At 43.5% G+C, this 16,272-nt stretch overlaps 1 protein-coding gene across 1 annotated transcript in view; it reads right to left on the reverse strand.

The window, feature by feature from the left end:
* Nucleotides 1–3,317: 3,317 nt before the first annotated feature.
* GAN (gigaxonin) overlaps nt 3,318–16,272 on the reverse strand; it is a 92,603-nt gene continuing 79,648 nt past the window's right edge. The window contains exons 10-11 of the mRNA XM_029608134.1: nt 9,159–9,268; nt 3,318–6,431 (exon numbers count right to left, since the gene is read on the reverse strand). Coding sequence (XP_029463994.1) covers nt 6,250–6,431; nt 9,159–9,268 — 292 coding nt within the window. The 3' untranslated portion in view covers nt 3,318–6,249. The remainder of the gene's footprint in view (nt 6,432–9,158; nt 9,269–16,272) is intronic.

The raw sequence follows: 16,272 nt of genomic DNA on the forward strand, positions 1-16,272 counted from the left end.
GGGTCACCACAAAACTAAGGATTATGCTGACTGGCAGTCAGTTACCAGGTAAAAAAACCCATCTGCTACCATAATTTAGTGCGACATCTGGACCAGACCCGCCACCAAACACATCTTTTATGGCGACACCTGTACCAGACCAATAGATGAGCCTATCATTTACTGCGGGACCAGAACCAGACCAAAAGTGACGCCTCGGACCAGACCTGCAGGAGCACATCATTTAATGCGATATCAGGCCCCACACCGGAGGCTGAGCTGTTATCTATTGTCAGCAGTTATTTAAACTTAGCGACTACAACAAAGAATAAAACGCTTCATGTAGAACAAAACCCTAAGGCAGCCGAAAGAAACAAATCAGATAACTTTTAAAAAAATAAAAATCTTAGTATAAAGTTTCTTGACACCTTTAACATAGAGAATGTATAAAAATGTCTATGTAACCAGTGAATTTAAACATCCTTGTCCGGTTGTGACACCTGAAGATAACAGTAAAATCAAATGCTGGTTTGGCATCTGTAAATTAATTGTGGTTCTTTTTATTACATCGTGTCCTTTATGTTGCAAATCAGAATGTGTATGCACTCTAAATACTGTACGTACAGCACCAATTAATTGTTCTCTCTTTCTTAAGCCCAACACATGCCTCCCACTCCTTCGAGGCATCCAGCTTAATTGGAACAGGCCTTTCACTGGGAGCTACAGCACCAGGGGCCTTCTTCCTATGCAACGACCCGGGGCTTGGACACGCAGGAAGGAATGGAGGTATTCCTGGGGGCGGGGCTTGGACACGCAGGAAGGAGTGGAGGTATTCCTGGGGGCGGGGCTTGGACACGCAGGAAGGAGTGGAGGTATTCCTGGGGGCGGGGCTTGGACACGCAGGAAGGAATGGAGGTATTCCTGGGGGCGGGGCTTGGACACGCAGGAAGGAGTGGAGGTATTCCTGGGGGCGGGGCTTGGACACGCAGGAAGGAATGGAGGTATTCCTGGGGGCGGGGCTTGGACACGCAGGAAGGAATGGAGGTATTCCTGGGGCGGGACTTGTACACGCAGGAAGGAATGGAGGTAATCCTGGGGGCGGGGCTTGTACACGCAGGAAGGAATGGAGGTATTCCTGGGGGCGGGGCTTGGACACGCAGGAAGGAATGGAGGTATTCCTGGGGGCGGGGCTTGTACACGCAGGAAAGAATGGAGGTATTCCTGGGGGCGGGGCTTGTACACGCAGGAAGGAATGGAGGTATTCCTGGGGGCGGGGCTTGGACTCGCAGGAAGGAATGGAGGTATTCCTGGGGGCGGGGCTTGTACACGCAGGAAGGAATGGAGGTATTCCTGGGGGCGGGGCTTGTACACGCAGGAAGGAATGGAGGTATTCCTGGGGGCGGGGCTTGGACACGCAGGAAGGAATGGAGGTATTCCTGGGGGCGGGGCTTGGACACGCAGGAAGGAATGGAGGTATTCCTGGGGGCGGGGCTTGGACACGCAGGAAGGAATGGAGGTATTCCTGGGGGCGGGGCTCGTATTTACACGCACCCTTTTGCATTTTCAAACGTCTGCAGGGAAAGTTTCCTTACAAACAATTTCTGTACACATTTTAGCAGTCGTATATACGTGGGGATAGATTTGGTGGGGTAACTTTCAAAGCATATGTTCGCTTTGAAAACTCACCTATAACTTATGCGTGTATTTGAAAAAAAAAAAATCTGAATTAAAATATTGATCTTTGTGTCCTTATAATAGATATCAATTCAAACTATTTTTTGTACATGGACTGATCAATTCAATTTGATACTTTTGGTTTGGAGCAGCTCAGGCCAATGAAGGGCTGAACAGACGTTGCCAGGATTTGACCCTGTGAATGCCATTATACAGTGCATTCAGAAAGTATTCAGACCCCTTTATTTTTCCCACATTTTTTAATATTACAGCTTTATTTTAAAATGGATAATATGCATTTTTCCCTCTTCAGTCTACACACGCCATAATAGCAAAGTGAAATCAGGTTTGTAGAAATTTGAGCAAATTAATTAAAAAAAAAAACAAAAAACCCCTGAAATATCACATTTACTTAAGTATTCAGATCCTTTACTCACCTTTTGCAGCAATTCCTCAAGTCTTCCTGGGTATGGTGCTATAATCTTGACACACCTGCATTAGGGGATTTTCTCCCATTCTTCTCTGCAGATCTTCTCAAGCTCTGTCAGGTTGGATGGGAAGCGTCGATGCACAGCTATTTTCAGGTCTCTCCAGGGATGTTCAAATCCAGGCTCCGGCTGGGCTCCTCAAGGACATTCGCAGATTTATGCCAAAGCCACCCCTGCGTTGTCTTGGCTGAGTGCTTCGGGTCGTTGTCCTGCTGGACAATGCCCCAGTCTAAGGCCCAGAGTGCTCTGGAGCAGGTTTTCATCAAGGATTTCTCTGCACTTTGCTCTGTTCATCTTTATCTGGATCCCGACTAGTCTCCCAGCTCCTGCAGCTGAAAAACATCCTCACAGCATGAGGCCGACACCACCATGCTTCACCGTAGGGATGGTATTTGCTAGGTGATAAATGTTGCCTGGTTTCCTTCAGACATGACACTTGGCATTCAAGTCAAAGAGTTCAGTCTTGTTTCTCATGCTCTGAGAGTCCTTTAAGTGTCTTTTGGCAAATCCAAGCAGGCTGTCATGTGCCTTTTATTGAGGAGTGGCTTCCGTTTGGCCACTGAACCATAAAGACTAGATTGGTGGAGCACTGCAGAGATGGAGGTTTCTCTCATCTCCACAGAACTCTGGAGTTCTGTCAGAGTGACCACCAGATTCTTGATCACCTCCCTGACGAAGGCTCTTCTCCCCTGATTGCTCAGTTTGGGTGGGCAGCCAGCTCTAGGAAGAGTCTCGGTGGTTCTGAACTTCTTCCATTTAGGAATGATGGAGGCCGCTGTGTTCTTCCAGACCTTCAATGCTGCAGCAATTGTTCTGAACCCTTTGCCAGATCTGTGCCTCAACACAACCCTGTCCCAGAGGTCTACAAACAATCCCTTCAACTTCATGGCTTTGATTTTGCTCTGACATGCACTGCCAACTGTGGGACCTTATATAGACTTTGTGTGCTTTTCCAAATCATGTCCAATCAATTGCATTTACCGCAGGTGGACTCAATCCAGGTGGAGAAATATCTCAAGGATGAGCAATGGAAACAGGATGCACCGGAGCTCAACCGAGTGTCATAGCAAAGGGTCTGAATACTTATGTATATATATTTCAGGTTTTGGGGTTTTTTTAAAAATGAATTTGCACAAATTTCTGCAAACCTGATTTCACTTTACCATTATGGGGTATTGTGTGCAGCCTGAGGAGGGGAAAAATGCACATTATCCATTTTAGAATAAACAAACTGGAAAAAGTGAAAGGGTCTGAATAATTTCTGAATGCACTTTATTTGCTTTCTACCGACATTAGCTGATGCAGCAGAGCTCTGCACTCACATTCTACATCCATTTGGTTCGAAAGAGGGGCTGGGGACACAAGAGAAACTAAAGCTTTACCTTACTTTTTCCTCCTGTTTTAGGTCTCTCAAGTGTTTGGATACTCTTTCAAAGGCAAAAAAAAATAAAAATTAATAATAATAGCGGTTTAAAGAGGGATGAACATGGAGGCTAGAGGGAGGCCAACTTCAGTTACCAAGAATCTCAGCTCCCATGATGCACTGCAGGTGATGTCACGCAGCAGTCCTGGGACAGCCACATAAATGCTTGGTGTTTGCCACAGCAACTAATAACAGTCTTGGAAATGCATAACTTCATGATGCCGGATGAAAAATACTGGGATATTTTCCTAGATTCCTCTCTACATTGGTCATCGAAAGAAATGAATGCTTTTGTTTACTCATGAAGAAATAACACCGCCAGCTCTGCTGCATTATCAAAGAGACCAAATTACCATCAACACCATAAGGCACAGGGTCCTGAAATGGAGTTTAGCACAACTTAAAAAAGACAATCAAAACAGATCAGCAAAACACAGCCAATGCCAGGAGAAAACAGATATCCATTGTACAAGTTAACCCAAAGATATAAGAAATGGGAAAAAACTGAGACCTGCCCTCTTACTGAAGGGCACCAAGCACGCAAAGCCCAGCAGGCAGGAGCATGACCTCCTTCCCCTTTAAGATTTCTCCCACACTCTTTCAGAAGTTGGCAGGCAGTGTGCACATTGTTGCCACTCTTGAGGTGGCAGCATAAATTTTAACTTGCCCATGCAAGGGAAAACCCACCGGTACTTTTGTACTGTCGAGTGTTGCAGGCAGTTGTCAAAAGGCAAACTACCTGAGTGGTTTCCCTTTAAATCCCGCCTGCCAGACACACGGCTATAAAAGTACTTTACACTTCCTACTCTTGCAGGCAGTGGAATGGGGCAAAATACCATGGGTAGATTTGAAAAATCAAACCTAAGCATGCATTTTTCCTCCCCTGACCCAGCCCTGCCCAAGACAGCCCTTTATTTTTCTTTATTTTTTTGCCACGGATGAAATCAAGTGAGTGTATTTACGCACTCTACGGGGGATCATTTTCATCCAGAAAACCACAGCCGGACAACTCTTTAAATGCCCAACTAGATCCCTCCCCATTTGAAAGCACTGGGCTATAATTAAAACTTTGTACTCTCATGTGACAGTGCAAGGCAAAGCCTTGAGTCTGTGTAAGCGTGCAAGGGAAAAACCAGCCAGAGCAATAAAAACCACACCAAGAAAGGGACGACGAGGGACAGGATTCAGCCCAACGCGCTATTAGAAGGTCACTGATTTTGGCAAGATCTTTAGCTCTAGGAGATCGCATGGTTTTCACATCTTTTGAAGGATCTGCGGCGCGCTCAGTACACCTACAGGCCTGACCGGTCACGGGAAAATAATAGGAGAATGGAACGAGATCAGTTTATCATCTCGGCACATCTCCACTATTCTTTTGCACTGATCAGAAACTCTGTTGTTGCTTTCCAGACTCATCTCTCAACGTACAAGCAGGTTACACAATGGATTTCATATGGCACGTACAAGGGCAGTGTGAAAAAAACCAAAAACAAAACAGCTAAATCTACTGTGAACTGGATTTTGATCCCAGCTTTTAAATGCCATTCGAAGAAAGCTTCCTTGACAGCTATTCAATAAAAAGGAGTTGGTTTTTTGTTAAATTTATGTTCCCTGTTTATCCTTTTAATTTCTCCCTCCAAATCCTTCTTCGTGCATGAATCGTCTTCAGATTTTGCAGAACACAATATGCCACCAAATCCCTGCCCTGAAACTGCTCAATCCAATTGATCATATAAGGGGTTTTTATATTTACATACACCACCATTTGGTCCCAAAAACATTTCCCATTGTGTGGCAACAGAGAACCTCTTGAAAATTGGGTTTTCCGTGGCTAAGCGCGGTCCCTCACATTCAACCGACCCTACAGAATAAGTGCAAGAAAGCATCACGGGAAATGGCTTACCAAGTTACACACAAAGCAAGTTAATGAGTGCGGCGGTCTCGGTCTCTTCCATGAAAAAGATAGTGGGGCCAGACATAGTCTCTGAAATCTCAGCGGGACCCGCACACAGCAAACTTTCCCCCTTCTTCCCAGCACCGCTCTACAAGCCCCATCTGCTTGCCCTCTCAGCGCTACCTCCTCCTGCCCTCAAATTAGTTGTTTTCCTTATACCTCTAGGAAAGAAAAGACTTGAGGAGCAGCGGAGCGCCTGGATACAAGTCACTTAGAGAGACAGCCCTCGCGCATGCTGCCAGGCCAGGCTAGACACGAGCGGGTTCTTCCGTCTCCCGCTGCCTTTCACTGACTTACCAGTCGCTTGTTGTAAACCAAACCAGGAAGGTTCTCCTTATATATATTAAAGCAATCCACTCTCGCGTACTGCGCCATGCTTCTGCCGTTACCAAATGCCTTCAAGGTAAAATCCCTTCAGCATTACGGTATAATTGTACCTTCTCCTGTCTGTTTCCAATATACAGCAACTCCTCCATTAATGCGTGTGGACGGTCTGAAGGAGCATCCTAATTTAGTATTATTCTTACGGTTAAATCCCCTTCCCCTGCCTGAAGAGCAGCCCAAGGTTTACGGTTTTGAAAGGAGCAAGGGTTTCCCATATCCAAGAACAGCATACAGCGTTTCAGTTGCAGTTATCTTTGTGTTTCCCCCCCCTCGGACAAGGCTATAGTGTGGTGCATGGTCTCGGATGCTGGCGCTCCAGGCCTAACCTCTGCTTCTCAGCAGGCTCTTCAGGGAGACGGGACCCGGATGCGGAACAGGCCCTGCTGCAGCTGCAGGCGGAAAAGCTTGCAGTTCGCAATGCGCAGGGGGGCGCAGCCAGTGCGGCGAAGGTCTGAGGGGAACAAAGGTTTCGTGTGATGCCAGTTTCCGGTGCTCCTCTTAAACTCTCGAACGTAGTCGTAATTGGTACCTAGAAAAAAAAAAAACCGGAGACAAGGAATGCTGTGAAAACACAGAGCACAGCTGCACTGCCACACACTGTCCCCGTGCTAAATTCCTGAAAGTCAGCTGGCCCAGGGTCCTTTGCATGCTTGCCGCCTGCCCTCACCCCACCCAAGTATTTCTAGTTTTGGTTTTATACCTTTACCTTTCCAGTCAGAAGACTGCTCAAAGCAGCTAACAATCAATAAAACAATACAATTCAGTACAAAATTACAATACAACTAATAATACAAGTAAATATAAAATGCAATCACAATCAGAACAATCCAAAAGCAGTTTTTTTTTTTAAAACTGAAATGCCCTAATAATAAATAAAAAAATAAAAATGCTATCAAAAAAACTTATTCAATTCTCCACTCCTCCAATCCATAGTCCTCCCACCACCAAGAACAATATTCCCTAATCTTCCCACTCCCACCCTATCCCTATCACTGCTGCAGGAATGCTGTGATTAAAGCAATGGCTGCAGCTCACGTGATCAGCGTTCTGGGTCTAATAACGTGATATTAGCACGAGCTACTGCAAACACATCTGGGTTAACTTGCAAAACACTGGCCACCCCCCGCTGCTGCTGTGTTGCTTCAGCCAACAACACGAGTCTCCGCTCTGCAGGGCTTTGGACAGACCCAGCAATGCTAAGAAAAAAACTCTGTAAAAATAACTAAGCCAAGAGCTGAGAAAACTGTGGCCTTGTCATTTCTTGATCCCTCTTACTCCCTTCCCCCTCTCCCTTTGACTCATTGAGGGCACCCACCACCAACTGGGAAACAAGCTACAAAGAAGAAAAATTATTTTTAAGCTTAAGAAAAAACAAAAGTTAAAAATAGCTTAGATACAGAGAAATGAAGGCCCAGTGACTTTACAACATAGCAGATGATGGCAGAAAAGGGCCAATTAACCCATCCAGTTTCCCCAGTTATTCCTGTCCACAATGCCAAGGATATATCTCAGCTGCTGGCCACAGAGACTTGACCTCTTGTAGGATCTCTTGCCTTCCTTTTTGATTCTCCACAATTCCATGTAGTTGAGTATACGTTTCCCCCATCCCCACCTTTCGCCATCTCACCCCGATGCTCTGCAATCATCCCAGCAGCCACCAAAACCAGCGAGGTCGCTGCCCAAACATCTAGCTGCCTAGGTCCCCTTGGCCTTGCTGGACAGTAGCTGGCTACCATTGACTGGCCTATTGATACCAACCCAGCTCCGCCATGCCCTCGGCTCAGTTTCTCCACCCTGTTCCCCCCCCCCCCTAAGCATGGGTCAGAGATGAAAAAGGCAGTCGTAGAAACAGGACTGAATAAACCTAGTGGCAGAGCAGACTATGGGAAACGTGTGTACTTTTAAACTTTATGTAATTCAAGTTAGACTGGTGCGGCTTCAATATGGTTATAAGACAGAAAACCGCTACTTAGCCAGATAAGTGTGGGCAAATTTTTAAAGGATCCGCATGCAGATTTTACTTGTGTTCATTAGATGCTTTTATCCCCTTAAGTCGGCTGTTACATGCGTAAGTCGGGGGATTTTATAACATTCGCACGGCAATCAATGAACCAGTTTTTACCAATTAGTCTACCTGCTCGCCCAGTCAATCTGCAGCTTGTGAAGACCCGCCTGGTTCTTCGGCCTGAAGTCCCCCATTTCACCCAGACCCACCTACCCGATCATTTTAAGATGTTTACGATCACTTACACCAGATTCTGAACCGGAGTAAATAGACGCAAGGAACAGACTTATGCCGTGGCAGCTTGGCAGGTGCTAAAATAGCAACTCCCGCACGTGAATGCTGGACTCTCCCCGAAACGCCATGGCCCCCCCCCCCTCCCCCCTTTTCTACACGCACAAGTTTGATTTCAGACCCTGATTTAAGCATGGATTTTTGCGGTTTTTAAAACAGAATGCCCTTACATCTATGCTATTTTATGCATGCGAGTGCTCAACATTTCAAAATTCACCTTTTGGTATAAGAACTATTTTTTAAAAACCTGAAAAAATATATTTTAAAAAATGATACCCCAGTAACATAAAAAAATAAGGCACAGACTTGCTGCTGGTGGAAAACAATACCTTTTGCTGGTTCATATCGGCCATTCGTTTTCCTGAAAGGCATTCTCACAGTGGCTGAAATCTGGCTTCTCCGAGGTGGGTTGCTTAGGGAAATATCCCGGCTCTGCTTTTAATTATTTGCCTAGTTACAGAGATGCCCGGCCAAGCCACATCTGACTGAGCTGGAAGGTAGCAGCAAGAAACCGAATCCTTCCATGCTGAGGAGATGCGCTTCGCCACGGGCAGCCTGAAAGAACAGCTGTGCCAATCCCAAGCCCACAAATAACTCAAAATACACCCTTAGGAGCAAGAAACCTTCTTCGGCGACGCTTTGAAGATTAGTGCATGCCAGGAAGACGCTCACTCTTTTCTTTGCCGAGGCTCTGGAGTGCCAAGATGGGCGCCTGACAAACCCGGCAGGAGCCAAAAGGCACCATGACCCCCCTCCCCCCCCCCAGAACAGAACCCACCAGTCGTAGATCAAGGCTGTACACCCTCGGCAAAAGTATTTTAAGCAGGCACATTTCCCATTGCTTGTTTGGGTTTTTGTTTTTTTTTTTAAGCAAATAAAAAATTGAGAACAGCAGCAAATGCAATCATCCACCCACAGGAATAAGCATAGGGAGTTACGTCATCCTTTTTCCAGTCTAACCTGTATCAAGGTCTCCAATCACATAAATACTGGCTCCGATAGGGACAGCTCCATAGACGAAAGAAGAACTGGTGGGGATGCACAAATTCTGATCATTCAGATAGATCCACCTATAGGAAAACACAGAGAAGTCAGCTCAGTGACCATCACTGGCACAGCTGGGTAACATCTGACCCATCCTCTTTCAACCGAGCTAGAAATCAAATACATGAACTTTCCTTTTCTAGTGTATGTCTGGTTTTTCATGACATTGCATGAACATTTATATACTGCTTACTCAAACCCAAAGGATCACTATAAGCGGTTTACAACAAAATAAAAGATACAGAATAAAATGCAATGCATAAATATATGAGTTAAAAAACCCCTGTAAAGCAGAAACTTTGAACAAATCAATAAATAAAATATCTGCTACTTATAACTCATGTAATGTTATATATAGAAGGTGTGGATGACCATCATATGTGTCTTGTCACTGGCTCTTTAATAAAGCCTATAATGACACCAAGACCTGGTATTTGTGGTGCAACTGGCTAGAAATTATATAGTATAGCCTTAAAGCACCATATCCAGTTTAATCATCAGTCATTCCTCACCACAGTCTTTGTCCAGGCTCAAAATCGCTTGGCTGTAATGAACATAAGATAATGCACAGAATAACATTTAATGTGCACTTATCTGAGTCCTGAAGTAAATCCTCCAACTCTGCAGGGTTTCGGAGTGTGTAGCACTCCTTCTTCAGGGAGCTTCAGGATGTCTTGAATAAGTTACTTCAGCTTTCAATAGCCTATGCTTTGTTAGAGAAAAACAGAGCCAATAAATGCTTCAAAATGATAGCAATGAATTATATGGCTAAATATCGGAGGGACACTCATGAACTCTTAATAAATGGTCAGTATGACTCATAACAATTGTCGATTATTAAATAGTGACCGAGAGCCACAACTGTAAAAAATAAACTTTTCAGCGAAAAAGATAACATTTCAGCAAAAAAATAATAGTAACATGAGCCTCTTTTTTCTTTTTCAAAATTAAATGTAAATATAGACAAGTCCCGGAGGAGGCAAAGCCTACCTGACACGTAAAAACTCACTGTCTAGTCACTTACGTGCTTTAAGCAGTATAAACTCTGCTGTAGTTACTATTGCCGTGTCAAAGACGGTCTGACCGCTGCCAAGACGCTGACTTAAAAGGGATTCCACCGATAGAGCCGGGACTTGAGGAAGTGACGTGTTGGTTCCAAATATGGTTAACTCCAAAAATGGGCAATGACGTCGACGTTCGACAGCCATTTTGTAAGAAGTCCTTATTGGGATATTGACGTCATGGGGGATACCCGTCGGCCATTTCAATCTTGTATGGGAAACTTCTTATTTTGTATTTTACTACGTGTTGCTTAGGCCTTTTATGCTCGCGTTTGGATAAGGCAAAATCAATCAGTAATTACAATATTAATAATAAAAAAACCAAACAGGAACCCTAACAATACTAAAAATGTTTCTCAATCTTAATTGTGAAAAATATATTGAAGGCTACGTCAAACTCAGTGTATATAAGTGTACAACATCGATGGGAAATTAAATGAAACACCATTATGTAAATGACAGACTTGAATCAGAGTCAAGGTAAAAAAGACATATCAGAGAGAACCATTCTACTCTTTCATTTGACCCAATTGGCTCTGATGATTTTAAACAAAAAATCCATTGGTTCTCTTTACGACTGAGGATAGCAGTACGATCTCCTCCCCTCCAATGGGCGGGTACATACTCTAAAATAGCCCACGTGAACTCTTCAAACTTGTGTCCTAATGTCATACAATGGGCTACTGTGGGTGCAGCACCCACATTATGACATTCACGTGGGCTATTTTAGAGTATGTACCCGCCCATTGGAGGAGAGGAGATCGTACTGCTATCCTCAGTCGTAAAGAGAACCAATGGATTTTTTGTTTAAAATCATCAGAGCCAATTGGGTCAAATGAAAGAGTAGAATGGTTCTCTCTGATATGTCTTTTTTACCTTGACTCTGATTCAAGTCTGTCATTTACATAATGGTGTTTCATTTAATTTCCCATCGATGTTGTACACTTTTATACACTGAGTTTGACGTAGCCTTCAATATATTTTTCACAATTAAGATTGAGAAACATTTTTAGTATTGTTAGGGTTCCTGTTTGGTTTTTTTATTATTAATATTGTAATTACTGATTGATTTTGCCTTATCCAAACGCGAGCATAAAAGGCCTAAGCAACAAGTAGTAAAATACAAAATAAGAAGTTTCCCATACAAGATTGAAAATGGCTGACGGGTATCCCCCATGACGTCAATATCCCAATAAGGACTTCTTACAAAATGGCCGTCGTACGTCGACGTCATTGCCCATTTTTGGAGTTAACCATATTTGGAACCAACACGTCACTTCCTCAAGTCCCAGCTCTATCGGTGGAATCCCTTTTACGTCAGCGTCTTGGCAGCGGTCAGACCGTCTTTGACACGGCAATAGTAACTACAGCAGAGTTTATACTGCTTAAAGCACGTAAGTGACTAGTGAGTTTTTACGTGTCAGGTAGGCTTTGCCTCCTCCGGGACTTGTCTATATTTACATTTAATTTTGAAAAAGAAAAAAGAAGCTCATGTTATTATTATTTTTTTGCTGAAATGTTATCTTTTTCGCTGAAAAGTTTATTTTTTACAGATGTGGCTCTCGGTCACTATTTAATAATCGACAATTGTTATGAGTCATACTGACCATTTATTAAGAGTTGATGAGTGTCCCTCCGATAATTAGCCATATAATTCATTGCTATCATTTTGAAGCATTTATAGGCTCTGTTTTACTCTAACAAAGCATAGGCTATTGAAAGCTGAAGTAACTTATTCAAGACATCCTGAAGCTCCCTGAAGGAGTGCTACACACTCCGAAACCCTGCAGAGTTGGAGGATTTACTTCAGGACTCAGATAAGTGCACATTAAATGTTATTCTGTGCATTATCTTATGTTCATTACAGCCAAGCGATTTTGAGCCTGGACAAAGACTGTGGTGAGGAATGACTGATGATTAAACTGGATATGGTGCTTTAAGGCTATACTATATAATTTCTATATATATAATTTCTAGCCAGTTGCACCACAAATACCAGGTCTTGGTGTCATTATAGGCTTTATTAAAGAGCCAGTGACAAGACACATATGATGGTCATCCACACCTTCTATATATAACATTACATGAGTTATAAGTAGCAGATTTTTTATTTATTGATTTATGCATAAATATATTACATTCAATAAATACACAACTGAAAAACATTCAATAATCAAAATATACTAAATAAAATAATACATATCCTAACACGGCTAAAATGCAAACCCTACTCTCATTACAGAACATTATAGCCTTAATTAATCATGCAAAATTAAAATTAATTAAACAAATTGGTAGACAAACTAATCATGCCCCTCCCTCCACACACTATTTGAGCGAAATATAAACTAATCATGCTCCCCTAGATTCCCAAAATCTGCCAAATAAATTCCTGTATACCAGATCCAGGGGATTAATCGCCCAACTTTTTATGAAATGCATGAAAGCAAACACTTGTGGGCCCAGGATTACCCAACCTGCAGGCAGACTTCCGCCTTGAACTCTGCTCTTGGTGACAGCCAAGCCTGACTGAGCCTTCCCAATACCTGAATGAAAGACTTCCAAGCTGTACAAAAGGGCATTGCCTGGTAGCATGAGGTGGAAAGTCGCAATGCTGCTGGCTTTTAAAATAGTGTTCTACAATCTGTGCAAGGAATCACAGCTTCATGGCGGCTTGAATCCACATCATTTTGACAAATGTTTGATGTTATATTTAAAGCAAGATATACAATATTTCTAAGCATTAAAAAAAATGTGCATTGTGCATTGATATTCTTGTATCAGAGTTGCATCATTTAAAAGGACTTAAATCTTCCCACAACCTGATGATAAACACCATTCATAGCAAAAGGTCAAGCTTATTATCTCTGCATGACTCAGAAAACTCTGCAGCTACTTTGCCTGTGCACCCCTCCTCCAGGAAACCACCGGGGCTTTCTCAGGTATGCTGGGAATGCGTCAGCCATCCAGTTTCTGAAAAGTTGCATAAACACTCTTGATCATTACCCAGTCATCTAGCCAAGTAAAGTTCAGACAGCTGTCCAGCCACACAGTATCAACAGAAATGCAAGGCAATGCCGGTAGCCCCACGTAAGAACTACACTAAACCATCTTGTAAAGGCTCCAGATCTGCTGTCGGCCACGCTCTGCTAATTGCGGCAAACAAAGGAAGGGGTGCAGAGACCACATACTACAAACATTAATGAGAAATGATCTGCGTTCAGCACAGTGGAAACCTGTGGTGGCCAACAGCTGCCTAGGAAGACTCCGTTGGCCACCAGGTTTTTTTTGTCATCGATATGTGGCTGCACGACTCCAAGCTTTGGAAAAATTTCGGTTACTCGGAAATCTAAAGCCAAGACCCTTTAGCGTATTATGAAGGAAATAATTGTAAAACAAATACAAATCAGAATTAACTAGGATTTCTAATTCTTTTCCAAATGATAACTCAGCAGGTTTCTATTCTGAATGCTGTGTATGCCTCCCTCTGACATACCTTACTCTACACCCATGTGACGTTGTACCCTATATCTATGACATCTATGACACCTGTAATTAAATGACAGATCAAGAGTGCCCTCTGATGTCTTGGAACCACATGCATTGCTTTGTTTTCTTGGCTGGGCATTTTCCGGGCTGAGAAAAGATGAATTTGACTTTGAAAATGTACTTGGAGAGGTAACTTGTAAACATCCGATTGGGCGAATGTGTCCACGCATAAAGCTGGCTCGTGCGAATGGACGCGGCCATTTTATAACATATGGGCGTATATGCCCGTATGTTATAAAATCAGCCGAATGTGCATGTAAATGCCGCCTCTACCACGAGAGTGGGAGGATCTTACTAGGCACGTCCACAGACGCAAATACCAGTTTCTCTAGTTTGTTCCCAATTTACCCAGGTAAAGGAGAGGACTTCCTAACTTCCTTAGCTAGATAGCCTCCTTTTACCCTATTAGCCCCAACCCTTCAAACCTCGCTGACTAGCTCTGACTTTTTTTTTTTTTTTGAAACTTACACGCCATCCCTAGCCGAAGTAAAAGTTTCATGTTAGGGGATCCCGGAGCACGCTTGTACACAAATACTTTCGCACCCACTTCAGGTTACAGACCAGGAACGCCCATGTCCTGCCCAGACTCCGCCCATTCCACGCCCCTTTTTTGACTTTCCGATTTGTGCGCGTACTCGGGTGCCTCAAAATCCGTGGCCTGAGATACTCGCATATCTCCCGACTTTGGCACGCAGAGGGCTTTTATAATCCGCTTGTAAGAGCATACTGGTTTGCAATAATCATAACTGTCTGTCACTTGTAACCCACACAAATTTGCTGTCTTTTTAGGGGATCGAATACGTTTGCATGGCACTGTATTTTTTATAAGCAGAATCAGAAAAGGAGACCTCCTGATCAGCACCTAATTAATGAACCGTCAGTGTCGTCTACGGAAAGGGGAGATTTGCCTCAGTGTGATAGGAATTTAACAATATAGCACAATATAACATAGCCACACTATACCGAGCAATTTTCAAAGCCATTTCCACGTGCAAATAGCAATTTACATATGCAAATTAGTTTCTGAAAAATGCCCTCCCTCTATGCGGGGTGAATATCCCCGCAGTGTTCCACACCAAGCGGATTGTAGCTGCATTAAGAGGCAGCGCACGCTGGCGCAAACAACGGCAGCAAATGTCTGCAGGTATAAAGTACCTGTGTACTGTGCCCCAGCACGGACAGTTTGAAGATTGTCCTCATTAGGTGCCCACGAGACAGAGGCGGGCCAGAGCTGGATTCCACTCTCCTGCCTACAGCGGTGATTAGAAAGCCAAAAACTATGGCGTGAGATTGCCAGAGGAGATTCCCCTCCTAAAAATCCAAACTTTTGAGAGTTCTCTTCAATTTCCGAGCGGCTGGCCATTTTGACTTCAATAAAATCAGACCAAGTGGAGGAAAGGAAGTTGTACTCTGTTGGTGTTTTCAGTGGTGCCACTGCTCGCTAGAGAAAGTGCAGGAAATCATTCGATATCGCCTTGCTGCCCCCAACTCATAGTAAAATTACATGGCTTTGCTATGCCTTCCTTTTAGTAGTTTTTCAGCTGCCTCATGCCTCAGAGAGATACAAAGCTAATGCACTTGCATTCATCAGCTTTATTTTAGGGTCTGATCTTCAAAGCCACTTCCGTGCAGAAAACTTGCTCGTATGCGCGTAAACGGCTCTTACAAAAAAGCTTGGGCCAGAAAGTATAGCTCGATTCCGTGTGCATGCTTACACGAACTGCAAAGAGGCATTCCAGGGATGGGGAGAATGGGAACTTATGCTTGGACTTTCAGAATTTATTTATTTTTTTAAAGTAATGCACCTAATTTAACTCGCATAAGTTACACCCTCCAAAGAGAAGGTGTAGCTTTATGCAGGTTAATCTAAGCAGCTATTAGGCCAATTACCAGAGCATCTTCAAAGCAAACGTAGGAGCATCCGTATGCTTTGCAAACATTGGCTGGTCTGTGTGTACAAGGTACCCTTCCAAAAATGACATGCACTTATACACTGGAAAAGATTTTCTTCCCACTTACCACTCTATGCACCTGATTTCCAACCCTGGCCAAGAGAAAGCAAGGACTGGAGAAGGCAATTGGAAAGATCAGTAGAACTATATGGGTAGAAATCCCATGTGTGTTGGGTAAGAGTATAGTGATAGGAGTATACTACCGTCCACCTGGACAAAATGGTCAGACAGATGATGAAATGCTAAGAGAAATCAGGGAAGCAAACCAATTTGGCAGTGCAATAATAATGGGAGATTTCAATTACCCCAATATTGACTGGGTAAATGTAACATCAGGACTTGCTAGAGATATAAAGTTCCTGGATGTAATAAATGATTGTTTCATGGAGCAATTGGTTCAGGAACCAACAAGAGAGGGAGCTATTTTAGATTTAATTCTTAGTGGAACACAGGATTTGGTGAGAGAGG

Source organism: Rhinatrema bivittatum, chromosome 7 (genome assembly GCF_901001135.1).
Source record: "Rhinatrema bivittatum chromosome 7, aRhiBiv1.1, whole genome shotgun sequence".
In the NCBI taxonomy this organism is placed as follows: Eukaryota; Metazoa; Chordata; class Amphibia; order Gymnophiona; family Rhinatrematidae; genus Rhinatrema; species Rhinatrema bivittatum.